This window comes from Triturus cristatus, chromosome 2_2 (assembly GCF_964204655.1).
Source record: "Triturus cristatus chromosome 2_2, aTriCri1.1, whole genome shotgun sequence".
In the NCBI taxonomy this organism is placed as follows: Eukaryota; Metazoa; Chordata; class Amphibia; order Caudata; family Salamandridae; genus Triturus; species Triturus cristatus.
In genome coordinates, this window is record NC_140582.1 from 1,041,067,786 (window position 1) to 1,041,084,109 (window position 16,324).

The window sequence follows — 16,324 nt, forward strand, 5'->3', positions numbered from 1 at the left end:
GGCGTGCCAAGGGCTTCCCTTCTTAATAGTGACTCGCACTTCAATGTACGACTGTTTTGCGACTGCATTGCAGTGGCAAAACACTTGCAGTACACCACCTACTTCAAGTAGGTGGTAAGCCACTCGCAAACGGGAAAGGGTCTTTAGGGGACCCTTCTCCTTTGTGTGTGCAAAAATATTTTTTAAGAGCAGGCAGTGGTCACAGGGACCACTGCCTGCTCTTAAAAAATATAACAAACGTTTCATTTTTCATTTTTAAATGCATCCCGTTTTCCTGCATTTAAAAAAACTGCTTTATTAAAAAAGCAGTCACAGACAGGGTGGTCTACTGATCCAGCAAGCCACCATCCCTCTGATTGTTGCCCATTTCTAATGGGGTCGCAAATAGCACCTGCCTCAAGAATATTAATGAGGTAGGCAATTTGCGACCCCATTAGGAATCGCTAACAGTGTCTGAGACACTGTTGTAAATTGAATTTTGCGTGTCGCAAATGTAAGGGTCGTACATCTGGCCCTAAACTACTAATTCTCTGAAATTGACACAGTCATATTAAATACCTTATCTGCACGATGTTTTGTTGCACTTGTAATACTGGTTTTCAGTTGAGAAGAAACTTTCTGCAATACATCAAACCACCTGGCAAAAAAGATATAGTTGGAATAAAATATGTTTAACGAATACAAACAAGTTTATAAAATACGTATAAAATTAATAAGAAATTAGATGATGCTGGCTACATGGGGATGGGGGGGGCAAATAGCATCTTAACCGTATCACATCTCACCCGAAAAGATGCTTTGAATTGCAGAGTACCAGGGTGGAATGGGAAGCTGAAAATTTCTGCAGAGTATTTAGGAATACAAGCTAAAAGTATGTTGCAAGTTACTATGTCATCTGGAAGCCACTTCTGTGGATAGAAGGTTAAAGCCATGAAACATAAATGGAGATTTCAAGTAGAACCATTCACAGAAGAGAAGACCATAGCACCTACTGGGTGATTATGGGACTCCAGGGAATGAATACAATAATCGAGGCATGGGAAAGTGAGTGTTTTAGAAACAGCTGCAAAGGAAGGAGGTCGCTTGATAAATTAAACTTAGAGAGGAAGTATATGAGCAATATTAGCTACAGCCTCACTAAAGATTTACAGGACAGAATGGGTTGATATGGGGTACCTGGTCAGACCAGGCAGGGGCAAAGGGCGGTTGAAAAAGAACTCCTTTTGGCAGCAATAGAGACTTGGGTACAGATTTCAAGGAAACCTCATGGACTACTGTGAGGAGACCTGTTGATATCCCCCTCCCATAATAATATAAGAATAATAAAAATAAATATGTAATTTCCCTTAAACTGTAGCTCTGCAACTTTGGGATCTTTCGTAGATTCACATGCTTGAATCAGTCCCCATCTTTAGGCTAAGAATATCTTTGTGTTTTTTAGCGCAAAAAACAGAAGGAACAGTCGAATAGGAAAATCAATAGTGTTTTTTCATTGGCATATTCAGCTGCTTTGAAACTATTCAACATTAGTCAATGAGGAGAATGTGATGAGCTCTCCACAAAAGCTAGAGGCCACTGCCAGGGGTGAGGAAATACTATGGCCTGCTACCTGTGACATATGAATTAGCATAGAGGGACAAGAAGTTTTAATGTTTAGTTGTTCACAGGAAAAACAGGTCAGTCACTGAAGCATAAGAAAACATGTACTCCTTACCTCCTAGGATTTTCTGCGACCACTGCATCATTTCTGTGAATACTCGAGAGACTGAGGTAAGGCCGAAGGGGAGTATAGTGAATTAAATGTGTACCTGGCCCAGGTAGCGCTTGTTGTAATACAGGAAAGGGTATATGGAAGTACGTGTCCTGCAAAGTCTAGAGACACTATCGAGTTTACTGGGTCTATTGGGGACAGAATTTGAGCCGGGTGATAATTTTTAATTTGTTCTTACATAGAAACTCAGGTGAATGTCCACATAGGCCTGAGGACCCCATCCATCTTTGGAACGAGAAAGTAGCATGAATAACACCTTTACCTTTCCCTGAGTCCAGTACACGGTCAATAGCACACTAGGTTTACCTTCTGCAGCAGTACTCTCCGAGTCTTCCTTGTTATCTGGTATGGAAGAAAGACTGGGTGGGGAGGAAATAATAGAGGGTAGAGTGTAGCCCCTTTGTATGAATGGTAGGATCAATCTGTCTGACGTACTGAAGAGGCAATGCTGTATCCTGCAGTACAAGCGCTATCCTTCGTGGATGGGCGTCCCCCTTAAGCACTCAAGAATACAGTTTGCTCATTTCATTGACTTCCAAATAAGTGTTTGAAATTGTTATAAATAAAGTTTTTATTTGTTTTGAACTGAACTTCAGTGTTTCCAAAAATAAATCATGTCATTTGACTGTGATTAATCCATTTAATCCATATTTGAGTATTCACATATCATTGACGTCTTACACTTCTTAACATGTTACAACTTGTCATTAGCCCAATGCATTTCGGGCCGTAGCCCTTCTTCGGGGGCAAAAAGTCTCTGAAAATAAAAATGTTAGAAATAATGTATGTATCAGTGAAGGCACCGAGTTAAATGAATTGTGGTTGGAATAGTCTTCGGGTATTGTTAAAGGCATTTAACAATACCCGAAGACTATTCCAACCACAATTCATGTTCAGAAGTGTAAGACGTCAATGATATGTGAATACTCAAATATGGATTAAATGGATTAATCACAGTCAAATGACATGATTTATTTTTGGAAACACTGAAGTTCAGTTCAAAACAAATAAAACTTTATTTATAACAGTTTCAAACACTTATTTGGAAGTCAATGAAATGAGCAAACTGTATTCTTGAGTGCTTAAGGGGGACGCCCCTCGACGAAGGAAAGCACTTGTACTGCTTTATATTCATCCTTGCTCTCAGAAGGATTAACCCTCAAGCACCACCGACCTTTTTCAACAAGTATACACAGTTCACACATTGGAGTGCGTTTGTTATTCATTACAAATGCTGTATCCTGCCCACCACTGGAAGGACATGAATTGTGAAGGTCAAACTAAAAAAGCTAGGTGGCCACTGCAGCAGGGGAAGATGAACTGAAGAACCCACACCCTGTTGCCCCGTGCAGTGTCTGCCAGTGCTACATGTGTGGCCCTGAAGGACTGGGGTGCCTGATGCACTACTAGTTAGGAAGGCAGAAGAGGTATATAGGCCAGACGCCTGGAAGCACCTCCGAATCTCCTAAATTAATGGGAAATTGTTTCACAGGCGTCAATAGCCCCAAAGAGCTGTGGCTCAGGTTTCTTCAAGTCTCTCAAGCGGCGAGTCTGCCTTTTTACATAAAGCCTGGACACATCGAAGGACATATTCATTACGGATGCCTTTGCATCACCCGAAAGCTCATCCATGCGTGCCTCATAAGCACAACACTGGTGCCAGCCACCCTTGCCAAGGCAGTCAGTGTCCAGACCAGCACGAATTACTGCATGTTGACCATTATTTATTGCCTGCAACAGAGACGCTCTGAGGTGCTGAGGGACTGGCGGCAAGATCTTGCTGGTTATGCCTCACAGAGTATGCATGTGCCTAACCAATAAGCAACTTACATTAATGAACCCAAGAGACAGGTTTGTGGAGGAAAACATCCTCTTACCAAAAGTATCAATACTTTTGTATTCCCAATCTGGAGAAGTTGTCAGGAATAAATTAAGACTGAAGTTATGAGCAGAGGCCTTCACAATTAGACTTGGTGTTGGGTGTTAGTTAGGAAGTTCAAATCACTGGGCGCATGCCTGTGACACCGAGCTATAGGCAGGCTGACAAGATAGCAAGAACAAGGCTTGGATCAAGTAGTCAGCAAGGTGTCAGTGAAGGCATCATTAAATGGTAGCAAGGCCTCTGATGACATTGGCACTGGCCGAAGGATTTTTGTTAGAACCTTTTTGTGTTTGTTTTAATGGAGGGAAACTGCAGATTTAGCACCTCAGCTGCCCTAAAGACCACAGCTGCAAACAATGCAGTTTATTTTGTTTGTGGTCTATGTGGCGGGTCCAGCTCTGCTGGTTTGGGGTGATTAGACTACTAGCATTTTGTAAATCCAAGTATGGCAAGGGGAAGTGTAGTAAACCTTGACCCCCACCCCCACCCCCACCCCACCCTCATGGTCAGTGTCCTGGGGAACCCTGTGTGTTTCTTGTTCAAGGTCAGAATCATAGCCTAAATGCTGAAGCATGAGGTAAGAGTCAGGCTGCAGAATAACAGGTTGCACTTTTGTGATCTTGTAGCATGTGAAGGCTGAAATCAGTTCATGGTCCAACATGGGTTATGACACTTGGGTAACTGGCATGGATAAGGAGGCTGGTGTGTAAGTCTTTACCAGAGTCCATATGGGCCCAGTTATAGGTTCCTAAGGCACATATGTTATCAGGTAAGGACCATCAGGTGATAAAGTAACTGGGGGTCTCCTCCTGTTCCACATCAAATGGAGTTGGAATCGTACTAAAGATATGCAGCATGGCCTCTTTGAAGGTCACGATCTGCTCTACAGAAATCTGGAGGAAATCGGAGTGTATCAGGACTAGCTGTAGAATCTGTTCTGAAATCAGGGGCTTCTAAGGAGTGCAATGTTTATCTTGAAGCCCTTACACCTTCTCTTTGGAGCTAGAGTAGCAGGGATAGGACTCGTGACAGGGAAGGAGACTGGGTCAGATCATTTGAGCTGGTAAGAGATCTGAGCTTCAATTGTAACTTCTTCTTCTGTTAGTCAATGCAAAGCTGCACCTCCCGGACTCCTGAATCGCCATTGGATTTTAGGGGCGCACATGTTGCACGACTTAGAGTCGTGACCGGAGACCAGGCATAAATAGTACACCTCGTATAGGTCTGTGAATGACATCCGCCTCCTGCAGTCTTGCACAGTTTGAAGTACGAATTACTTACCTTCGGTAACGATGTATCTGGTAGAGACGTTGTCTAGCCGCAGATTCCTTTACTTAGAATATCCCCAGGCGTCAGACTGGATCCGGAATAAACTTTGCAGCAGCACCTCTGCGCGCCGGGGGACTGCGCCACACGACCCCGCCCCGACGTTGTCCACATACGTGACGTCAGCGAAGCCATATAAGTCCCTCCCAGCGCACTGACTTCAGTTTTCTTCGGAGAAACTTTTCCATGACACGACGCGGAGCCGCCAATTAAAAAACTGTGAAAGTATGGGAACGGTGTGCGATGGATGAAAATCCGTGAATAAATAAGGAGGATGGTGCAGACACCATCGTAAAGAACAGAATTAGACACTACCTACATAAGTTGAAAGAGCTGTGAGAAAGAACCTCGCAAGCTAAGCGAAGACCCTTCCCTAGTGTAAGAAAGGAAGAACATCTCAACAGACAGAAACGGACTGTTAGTACCATGCAGAATAACAGACAAAAATAGACTGTTAGTAGTATACAGAGCGGTGCCATCCAGCAAGAACGGAGCACGGAGAGAACAACAGTCCACCGCAGGAATGAAAAGTCTGCCACTGCTCCTGTAGTAACGGAGGTCTGAAACAGAGGTGAACAGTGTCCCAAAGAAGACTAACGTAGAGGAGCCCAGAATCCTGAGCCAACAGAGAAGGTGAAAGACAGCAGGAGAAGAAGAAAAGGTAGAGGAATCTCCTGGTGAAGGATAAAACGAAAAGGCATCATTCTACAGATAAGAAACCTCTGAGAGGGAGGCAACGGTAGAATTGTGACAGGAACCCTTGAGAGGGAGTCAATGGTATTATGGCAAGTCTCAAAGGGACGCAACAATGTAAGCACCTATGGGAGAAAAATCAATGCCAACTGTAACAGGGGGCCAGCAGAGAACCCCACTTCGCAAGGCCCTCGCAGAACGGGGAGGCTGGGTGGGCGTTAAGGAATCTGCGGCTAGACAACGTCTCCACCAGATACATCATTACCGAAGGTAAGTAACTTGTACATCTGATAGAGACATCTAGCCGCAGATTCCTTAACTTAGAATAGATTCCACAGCCATAACCCAAAGGGGAGGTGGGTCTGCGACAGATTAACAGACAGCGCCAAGCATCCAATCCGGCAACAGAGTGACGGATAAAGGGGGAGGCTGTGACGGAACAGCCAGACAGCAACCCAAGCAGCTCGGAAGAGCAGAAATAACGGGATGGCAGATATCCTAAAAATGCCTGAATGGCGCTACACCATACCCATATTAAAAAGGGGCAGGTAGCTTGGCTTGAGCCATATATCAGAGCAAAGAAAGAGAGAAAGAAACACCACTCACCGCTTAATGGCTCACAATTAGGACACAGACTCAGTTCAAAAGAACCAGAAGAGATGCAACCAGAGCCTATCAGACTAGCCCGGTGGTTCCCAAACTGTGTGCCGCGGCACCCTGGTGCGTCGTTAGAAGTAGCCAGGGGCGCCACGCACAGCTTTGGAAAGTGGAAAAGGTAGCAGGTTCGGAATAATATTTTTGCAAGGTGGAACATTTGTAGATTGTCTTTGTGGTGCAGAATAACCCATTTGGGACTGTCGTGGGGGATTTAAGAAAGCCTCCCTGTCAGCGTCTACTCTGGATCACATCTCACTCACACACAGCTCTGGTGCGTCTGCCTCCCAGCAGGCACTAATGAGCAGTGAATGAGTGTGAAAAGCACAGCACCGTGTCCCATTCACACTCAAACACTGTAGCTCTACGGTGGTTGCCTCCCAGAAGGCTTACACTGCACCACCCACCATCTCCAGCCCTCTGATATTATAATACAGCTGCCCATGGACAGTGGTGACCAGCAAGTACGGATGGGCCCGCATTCACTATTGAAGTGCTTAACCATGAGGAACCCCGACTAGTGCCACCCAGGACCCGCCTCGCAGATTCCCTGTGCGAGTCACAGTGCTCCTGAATGCCGGATACTTTCTGCCCCAGAGAAGTGCACCACAGTCTGAAACCTCCCCCGCACTTCCAGGCCTGAGGCCCCCTGTGTTCTCCCCAGGCCCCCTAGCTGCGGCGGTCCAGATTAAAGTGTCAGAGCGGCTACAGCTGAGCCATGTGTTTGGGAGCCACTGCCGTCTGAAACTTCACTTGAGAGGGACATATCGAATTCTCCCCTCTTCTGTGCCATGTCTGCCATCCCCCCATGTCAGCTGCTACATTGGGGGCATTTGTTTGGCAGTGATAGCAATGCCGGAGAGAGTCCTCGACAGAGGCCCAGCGTCATTGAGAAACAAAGTTGCTATGGAGAGAGTCCTCGACAGAGGCCCGGCGTCATTGAGAAACAAAGTTGCTAAATTACCAAATTCACTGTGGTAGGTGTGCAGATGTCCCTGTCGCCTTCGTGTTGTGCACAGTACCATATACCATGTATTTGGAGTGCAGGTTGCTGCTACTTGTACGTTTATGGCATGGCTTCGTGATTTCTGCGATACGTGGGACTTATGGCGATATAGATATGGTTAATATGGTTATGCTTTAGGTAATTCTTCTGTGTTATGCATTACCTAACTGCTTCCTATTTATGTCCTGATGTGTGATATATGTTGTTTTCCTCACATTTCCCGTAGCCATTGGAGAGAGGGTCTCGCATATGAAAGGAGCATACAGGAAGGGGATATCTCAAATGTAGAAGTAGTGCGGGGGGTTGTCACAGCAGGTAGTGATACAGAGAGGAAGGGTACCTCTGACTTCAGGGATAAGGGTGCATTTGAGCACCTTCAGGGACTCAGACTAGGATGTGCATCAAAGCACCTTCAGGGACAGAGTAGCCGTGCATTCAAGCCTTTTCAAATCAAAGACAGTGAGTACCTTTGACCATTTCCTTATGGGCCATGGTGGTTCATCTAAGCATCTTTAGGGATAAAACGGAGCATCAAGGCGCCTTTACAAGAGTGATGGGCCCCTAAGCATGTTCAGGGACATTGAGCTGAATCAAAACATCTTAGGCACAAGGGTAAGTCCGCACTTCAGAGCTCCGTTGTGCTCTAGCTAGGTGTCTGCTCCAAAAATACCAACACATACGTACAAACAGGGAGATGCACCAAAACAGATGGAGGGAAAAGGAGGCGAATAGAAGCACTAACAGAGTCAAGAAAATCCCGGCACAGGTACAGAGAGATTAACACAGGCACCTGAAGACGCAGGAATATTTCTATGCACTTACAGTCACTTAACACTTAAAGTTTATTATTAAACAACTGCTTTCATTTTTATTTTGTTACAAATATAATTATAATATGTTAATCGGCTTCATCCCAATTATTTTCATGGAGAAAAGTGAAAATACTTCTGAGTCCGGGCTTCCATCTCTCCCCCCCCCCCCCCCCCCGAAAAAAAACCTGACATAATGGGGAGCCGCGGCCAATGGCAAAATAGAAGGAAGGCTGAAGGAGCAGGTGCCAAAAGCCCAAAAGCAAGAGCTAGAACCTGAGCAATGCGATTGGAATAGGCGGCGGGACAAGAAACACACCAAGTGCACACCCTATCCCAAAAAGGGGAAATAGGGGAAAATTCCATCAATGTTAAACCCGCTGAAGCAGGTAGAAACATGCAGCATGCAAACGGCCACAGAGACCTTAAAGTGGCTTACACAAAAAGCTTAAGAGTGCCCGACCGGGCAGTATGAAGCCAAAGCGAGAAACAACCCACAATATAGACTTGCAGGCAGTAGTTAAGGACCATGGCCATCATAAGAGCAGGCGTAGCGTTAAATGGAAGGAGCCTTAGAATCCGAGACCAAACACTCCAGAAAACGCACGTACGGTGTGGAACACCAAAAAGGGAGCATTTGTCAAATTGGGAAATCACCCCAGCGGAAGCAAGGAGGACCCTTTGGGCAACTTGCAACAACTCAGAAAAGCTCCCCCACACATCGCAGCCCTGAAAAGAGGTGGTGATGTAGGAAGCGGAATACCAAAGCAACCTGCACATATACATAAATGTATAAATATGTAAATATGTAGAGACAGAACAAGTCAGGAGCATGAACATGTCTATACTGGAGCATACCTAGTACAGTGAGGGCAGGTAGGACCCGTTTTTGAAGAGGAGAGCAAGAAACCTCCCAAGGAGGTGGAACAGGTAACAGGCAGGATAACCATGGCGCAAGAACCTGGCACCAGGAAAAACATAGAACGCCGTAAAACGGATCATCAAGCGACGCATGGAGCCCGCAGGATCTCCAGGCCCAGGTGGGATAAGCAAAGCTATATAATAGCATACCAGTACCCCACATGGAGATATGCATACCCCAAACGACGGGGAACACTTCTTAGGGAAATAAGCCTAGCCAAAAGAGCGCAGTAATGAACTGAACCCGTGAACATGAGTTCTGAGCCGTATGATATTACCGAGCTGAGCAACTGGCTCAATACCAAAGTCAGAGGACCAGACCCATCAATCTGTGGAACACCTACCAACTGGCAGCCCAAAGTAAAACGCATCCAAGGGATGCCAATAAAAGGGTAATCACCATTGACCACATGAAAAGAAGACGTAAGGCTCACCGCCCATGTAAAACACAGAGCGCAGCTAAAGGATGTGACATGAAAAAGTATCATCACGGAAGAAAGGTCTAAGACGACCTAAGTGGGGGGACGAAAGCCTGCAAGGAGCCGATGAACCGCCGACTCGGCGTGAGCATCAAACAGCAAAACCCCATCAAAGGGTAAGTCAACCAGTCGATCCCGGATTTTTTCGGGGAAGACACTGTCGCATAACCAAGCAGGACACCTTAGGGCAACAGAGCACACCATAGCACGTCCCAAAGAATCCGAAGTATCTAAAGCTGAGCTGATTGTGAATATGGCAAGGTCGCGGCCATCCCGGAGGAGGCGAAGGAGATCAACCCGAGCACCTTCAGAGGTGGCCGAAAGCAAAGACTCTGCAGAGTCCCACAGTACAGAAGTAGCCCGTGCTAAAACACACATTGTATTCAAGGATCTAAGGGCCGCACTAGTGGAGGCAGAGTGTTCCTGCCCCAGGCAGGGAGGGGAAAGCAGTCTGCAACACAAACCCTTGCACATCAGGGAGTACAAAAAGACAAACAAGATCATGCGGAACTGGACGGTGGCGGTGCAAAACTGAACGAGCCACCGGATCACCTGAAGCTGGCCGGACCCAGGTACCTAAAAGGGTATTATAAAGGGAAGCCTCAAAGGGTAGAAGTGGCTCCACAGTCCTGGCCCCTGATGAAGGACCTCAAGCAAGGGGTCGACAGACAAGGGGGCAGAAGGGGGTTGCATGCTCAAAATGCGGGCGGCCAATGAGACCACCCTCAAAAAGACATCAACTCATCAGTGGGGGAGGGTTGTAAACTGACCCAACTGGGCCGCGCCCTAACGGAACCACATCTCCAACGTACCTGGGGGGTAGAGGCTCAATTGGCACCGAGGGTGAGTCCGTCGGAGAACCCACAAGAAGCGGAGGCCCCGAGGACGCCCCAGGGATGGGAGAGGGCCCAAGGGAGGCCTGCAAATCCGCGGCATATGCCTCCGTTTGGGCCAGAGTCGCCCCCACACCCAGAAAGGGTGGGTAGGGCGACTGCTGGAAGTGCACATCCGGAACGTTCCAGGAACCAGAGCTCCTGACAATCAATCAATCAATCAATCATGGAACTTATATCGCGCACTACTCACCCGTGAGGGTCTCAAGGCGCTTGGGGAAGGGGAACAGAAGAAGAAGGGGAGGTTGAAGACCTTGGCGACAAGCGCCTTGACTTACCAAGTGGGAACGGCAGCCCCAGACCCCGGAGGCTGAATGAAGGCGGGAGGGGCCTGCTGTTGAAGAAACCAGGAGGCGAGACGACTCCGACCTGGACAACCACGTGGACAGAAACTTCATACAGCGCTCGCGTCGAGACTTGGGCTTCAGGTGTTGGCACGCCTCGCAATCCATGGAGTCGTGGTGCTCGCCCAGACACCACATACAAATAAGATGCGGGTCCGTCGCAGACATTTGTCACGAACAGGAATTACAATTTTTAAAGCCCGAAGGCATCGCACACTGTTTCCCGACGCAAAGCGTCGAGAAGGCTTGAAAACAGGCCAGAGGAACTGCTCACTCCGGAACCGCATTGCACGCGGAAAAGAAGTAAACTGATGTCAGCGCGCCGGGAGGGACTTATATGACCTCGCTGACGTCACGTACGTGGATGACGTCAGGGCGGGGTCGTGTGGCGCCGTCCCGTGGAGTGCAGAGGTTCAGCTGCTAAGTTTTTTCCGGAGCCAGTCTGACGCCTAGGGGTATTCTAAGTTAAGGAATCTGCGGCTAGATGTCTCTATCAGATGCCTAAAGTTTTTGCAGGGAAATGTAGGACATGATTTACTAGCATACTGTGTACAATTTTGGAGTTGTCCTAAGAGCAGCAACAAGTTGGGAGCAATGCTCCGGATCTGCATCGTAAGGCACGGAATGAACTGACTTTAATGCACAGGCGCAGCGCATATATGCAGCTCTGCCATGGCTAGTACCAAGCCAATGCGAAGCCGCATAATGCCATCTGTGAGTGAGCAGGAGCACCGCTGCTGAAGTTCTCTGCATCAGGTATTACCTGGGGATATTCAAAAGGAGAGGAATAGGCAGTTATAAGTATTCACCAGAAATGATGTATACTGATATGGGCACATGGTTTTTAGTTATAAGTGTTCTGAATGTATTTACTAAGTTTAGTTACGAGTGTTGTAGTTAATAGTCTGTGAGATTAACCTGCAAGAATGAATTTAGATTTTCTGAGGAAGTAATTTTAATGGCTTGGGTCCAAGATCCTTTGGAATCAAATAAAATTCCTAAATAGCGATATGTTGTGGTCATAGCTACCTTTTTTTATCGATATAAATGGCTCTGTTCTTCGCGTTGCCTTTCCCACAGCTCATAATTAAAGTTTTGGACGTGTTTACTCTCAGGCCCAGATTTTTCATATAGGCATTATAGGTGTCAAGGGCCCATTGTAGGGCCAGTTGGGTACGGGCCATTATCACGGCATCGTCAGCGTAGAGAAGGGCAGGCAGGGGGCGGCTGGCTATCTGTGGTAAGTCACAACACTTCCCGAGCATTGTCTGCTCTAATCCGTTAGTCTATAGTGTAAATAGAAAGGGGGCCAAAACACATCCCTGCCTGACCCCCCTCTCCACGCTGAAAGACTCCGTACACTCGCCATTGGATCCATACCGGACTCTAGCAGACGTGTTGCTATACAAATGCCTCAGAAACTGGATTAATCCTGCCACCACCCCCATGCTAGCTAGAATGTTGCATAATTTCTCATGGATGACACAATCGAAGGCGGCCGTGAGGTCTACGAAAGCCAAGTATAGTTGGCCCTTACTTGATCTTGTATATTTACCCATCAAAATACTGAGGTTTAGGCCTTGCTCTAATGTGCCCAGTCCTTTCCAAAATTCAAATTGCAGGTCGGATAGAACTTCATTATCCTCTACCCAGTCTTGCAAGAGAGTCAAGCAGCGAGATGGGGTGGTAACAAGCTGGGTTTTGCCTGTCGCCTTTTAAAAAAATTGGTGCCACTATGGATTCGGACCATGTTTTAATAAAACCAGTTGCACAACAGGTTGCTAGCACTTGCATTAAGAGTGGGCCCCATAGATCGGTGTTAAACTTAAAAAGATCTATGGGTACCCCGTCTGGGCCCGCTGCCTTGCCTCTTTTGCTGGCATTGATTGCGAGGACCACCTCCTCCAGAGTGAAGGTTAGAGATATAGGATAGTTTAATGTTGGCAAAGGCACTTGTGTGTCAGCTCTGAGATTTTTGCCGTCCATATCCTCTGCCTGTCTATACATACTTGAAAAATGTTCCACCCAGAGTCCTGTGCACAATATATACATGGTTTGTATAGAGGAAGGTTTAGAAACGTATTTGGTAATACAAGTAAAGTTTTAACACCTTCACTGCTAGACCTTCCGTCCCCGAACCCCCTGTGCCAAGCCTTTTTTTTGGGGCTATTTGGGGTAGTTCGCCACTGTAACTTTTTGTATGCATATGGATCCAGGCCAAATTTGCTTCCTTCTTTTACAACATCCTGAGGATTCTAAAGGTACCCAGGGTTTGTCAATTTCCCTGGAGGGGACTGAGAAATTAGGCAAAATACAGGTAAGGATTTTTTATGGGGGGAAAAAAAGGGCTGCAGTATAAAGCGTCAGTTTTTTCCCCTGCAAATGGAATCAACTAAGAGTTTGCGGTGCTAAAATCATCATCTTTCCTGCTTTCAGAAACAGGCAGACTCTTGTCTGTTTGATTTGTGTAGATACGTCAAGGTTCTCCTATAGAAAGTAACAGTATACATAAAGAAAATATTGAAATTGAATTGAATAAACAGCCACTTGTGCCAAAGTTTTCACCTGTAAATTCATTGTACCTAGGCAGATTTTTGAAAGCAATACATCATCACGTCCGCTGGACCCTTCTGGTTGTGGAGATATGTAGGCCTTGAAGGTTTATCAAGAACCTGAGGTACCCAGAGCCAATAACAGAGCTGCACCTTGCAATGGTTTTTTTATTGTGTACCGGGTAAACATCAATTCATTTGGTAAAATATAAAGAGTGAAAATAGGTATCAAGAAAACCTATGTATTTCCAAAATGGGTACAAGATATGGAGTTTAGAAGCAGTGGTAATTTGCACATCTCTGAATTTGTGACTACCCATACTAGCATGTGAATTAAAGGGAATGTTTCAAAATGACTTCTTTTGTAAGCACAATCTTACATTTGGAAGACAGAAATACATAGAAAGACAATTGGTAATAACACTTGTTCTACTATTCTGTGTCCCCCTAAGTCTCCCGATAAAAATAGTACCTCACTTGTGTTGGTAGGTTTAGTGCCTGCAACAGGAAACTGCCCGAAACGCAACTTGAACACATCACATATTTTCCACTGAAAACCGACCCTTTATTTGGAATGTGCCTAGCTGTGGATTTTGGGCCCCAGTTCAGCCAACACCTTTGGAAACCTAGCAAACCTGTACATTTTTAAAAACTAGACACCCAGGTTATGTTACCCAGAATCCCTTGCAAACCTCAAAATTTGTCTAAAAAAGACATTTTCCCTCCATTTCTGTGATGGAAATCTCAGGAATCTGAAGGGAGCCACAAACTTTCTTTCACCTAGTATTCCCCTAAGTCTCTCAATAAAAATGGTACCTCAGTTGTGTGAGTAGGCCTAGTGCCCGCGAGAGGAAATGCCCCAAAACGCAACGCGATCACATCACATTATTCCACTGAAAATTTTTTGATAAACACATTTTATTAAGTTTACAGAGGGAATGCACCAGCCAATCAGCACCGTATTTCAATAATCGAGGATTACATTCACAAGTTCTCGTTACCCAATGTAAAGACATTAATAAAGTAAAAGTGAGATGAAAACAGTCAAACCCCTCATGATTAGACCCCCCCAGCCACTTCCCCCAAATTCTGCGGTATTGCTTAGGGCACCCACGTGCCACGTACATAACTTTCTCCTGTGTGGCGCACCAATCCACCCCATTCCGCCAATGCCCCACACTTGGGGGTTCAGGGCATTTCCAGGAGGCCGCAATGTCTCTTTTAGCTCCCACCATAGCAGTAGTGAAGAACAGTTTTTCGTTGTGTGACCCGTCCAGCCCATCCGTGATGCCCAGGATCGTGTGCTTAGGGTCGTTTGGAACCTCCCACCCTAGAACCTAAGAGAGTTCTTCTTCGATGCCCTCCCAAAATCCCACCAGGCGGGGGCAGGCCCAAACCATGTGAAAGAAGTCAGCGGGGTCATAGCCGCACCTAGTACAGGCTGAGGACAGACTAAGCCCCGCGCCATGAAGGCGTACAGGGGTGAGATATGCGGCATGTAGGTAATAGAGCTGCACCAGGCGCAGCCTAGCTGAGGCGGTGACCGTTCTGGGTGCCATAAGGGTGTCACACCAGTCTTCTTCTTCCAAGGGGCCCACCCAACCCTCCCATTGTGAACGCAGTCGGTCCAAGGAAGTCGGGTGTTGTTAATCAGTGTAAGGTAAATGCGGGAAATGCCACCTCTCCCTAGGTCTCCAAACATAATCTGGGCTTCAGGCGGGCTATGATCTGGCAACCGCGCACCTGTTGTGAGGTGTGAGTGTAGGGCATGCCGTAGCTGGAGGTAGCGAAAGAATTGCGAGTGGTGCAGCAAGTATCTGGTTTGGAGATCTTTGAAGGAGCGTATGTGGTCCCCCACCCAAACGTCTCCCAGCTGCGTGATACCTAGGAGGTCCCAAGCCTCAAAGCCCCAGAGCCCGGTCACTTCTTTGAGCCAGGTCCCGTGCCACAGGGGTGTACAGCGGGTCAGTGTGTGTGTCCAGTTGGTGTGCCGCAGTGCTGCCCGCCAGGCCAGTAACACCGAGCGTGTCACCTCCGGAAGACGGGAAGGAATCCGGGTCCCATATAGAAAGGATTGGATTCTGGCAAGGACCAGCTCCCCTAGTTCAAGCCTATAGGCCGGATCGGACCACCCCCATTGAATCAGTCATGTATGGAAATAAGTCACGTGGCTAAATAATATAAATAAAGGTGAGTCATCCCCAAACCCCCGTCAAATGAGGGGATCCTGCAAGTACTGAGCGCCAGCCTGGACCTACCCTTTCCCCATAAGAAACTGCCGGCCAAGCCGTCGAGCTCACGGAACCAGGCCCTGGGAAAGCACATGGGGGGGTTTTGAAGCATGTAAAGGAAGCGGGGAAGCACCATCATCTTAAAAAGGGCCACCCTCCCCATGGGGTTGAGGGGCAACGACTGCCACCGCTGGAGGTCCACCTTGGCCCGCCTCACCAGTGGAGTGACATTGAGGGCCCAGCTGAGCTCAGGTAGCAAGGTCACCCAGATCCCCAGGTACTTGAATGATTGACGACGTAGAGGTATTTCGGATTGCCAGTCAAAGCAGTCCCGGGAAAGGTGAAGGGGAACCAGGACCGATTTGTGGGGATTCAAAAGGAGGCCCAAGGCCTGTTCGAAGGATTGCAAGATACGAAGACAATGGGGGCCAGACCGGGCAGGATCTGCCAAGTAGATGAGGACGTCGTCTGCGTAGAGGGCAATTTTATCCGGTTCAGCCCTGGGCCATTCCCATTCCTGCACCCGATCGCAAGACCGCATCAAGGACACCAAGAGCTCCATCACTAAGGCAAAAAGCAGTGGGGAAAGGGGACAACCCTGCCTCGTCCCTCTACAGACCGAGAAGAGCTCAGACAGGACTCAGTTTACTAGAACACGAGCCCTCCGGAGGTCATATAGAACCTTGACCATGGCCCGAAAGCGGGGACCAAGTCCCATCATGTCAAGAACATCTTGAAGGAAGCCCCAGTCCACCGATACGAA

General features: G+C 47.2%; 1 protein-coding gene across 2 annotated transcripts in view; it reads right to left on the reverse strand.

Moving 5' to 3' along the window:
• The window catches only part of HTT (huntingtin), a 2,065,683-nt gene that overhangs the window by 1,063,454 nt on the left and 985,905 nt on the right, over window positions 1–16,324 (reverse strand). For both annotated transcript variants that reach the window (XM_085642500.1, XM_085642499.1), the window contains one exon: window positions 559–637. In XM_085642500.1, the coding sequence (XP_085498626.1) occupies window positions 559–637 (79 nt within the window). The remainder of the gene's footprint in view (window positions 1–558; window positions 638–16,324) is intronic.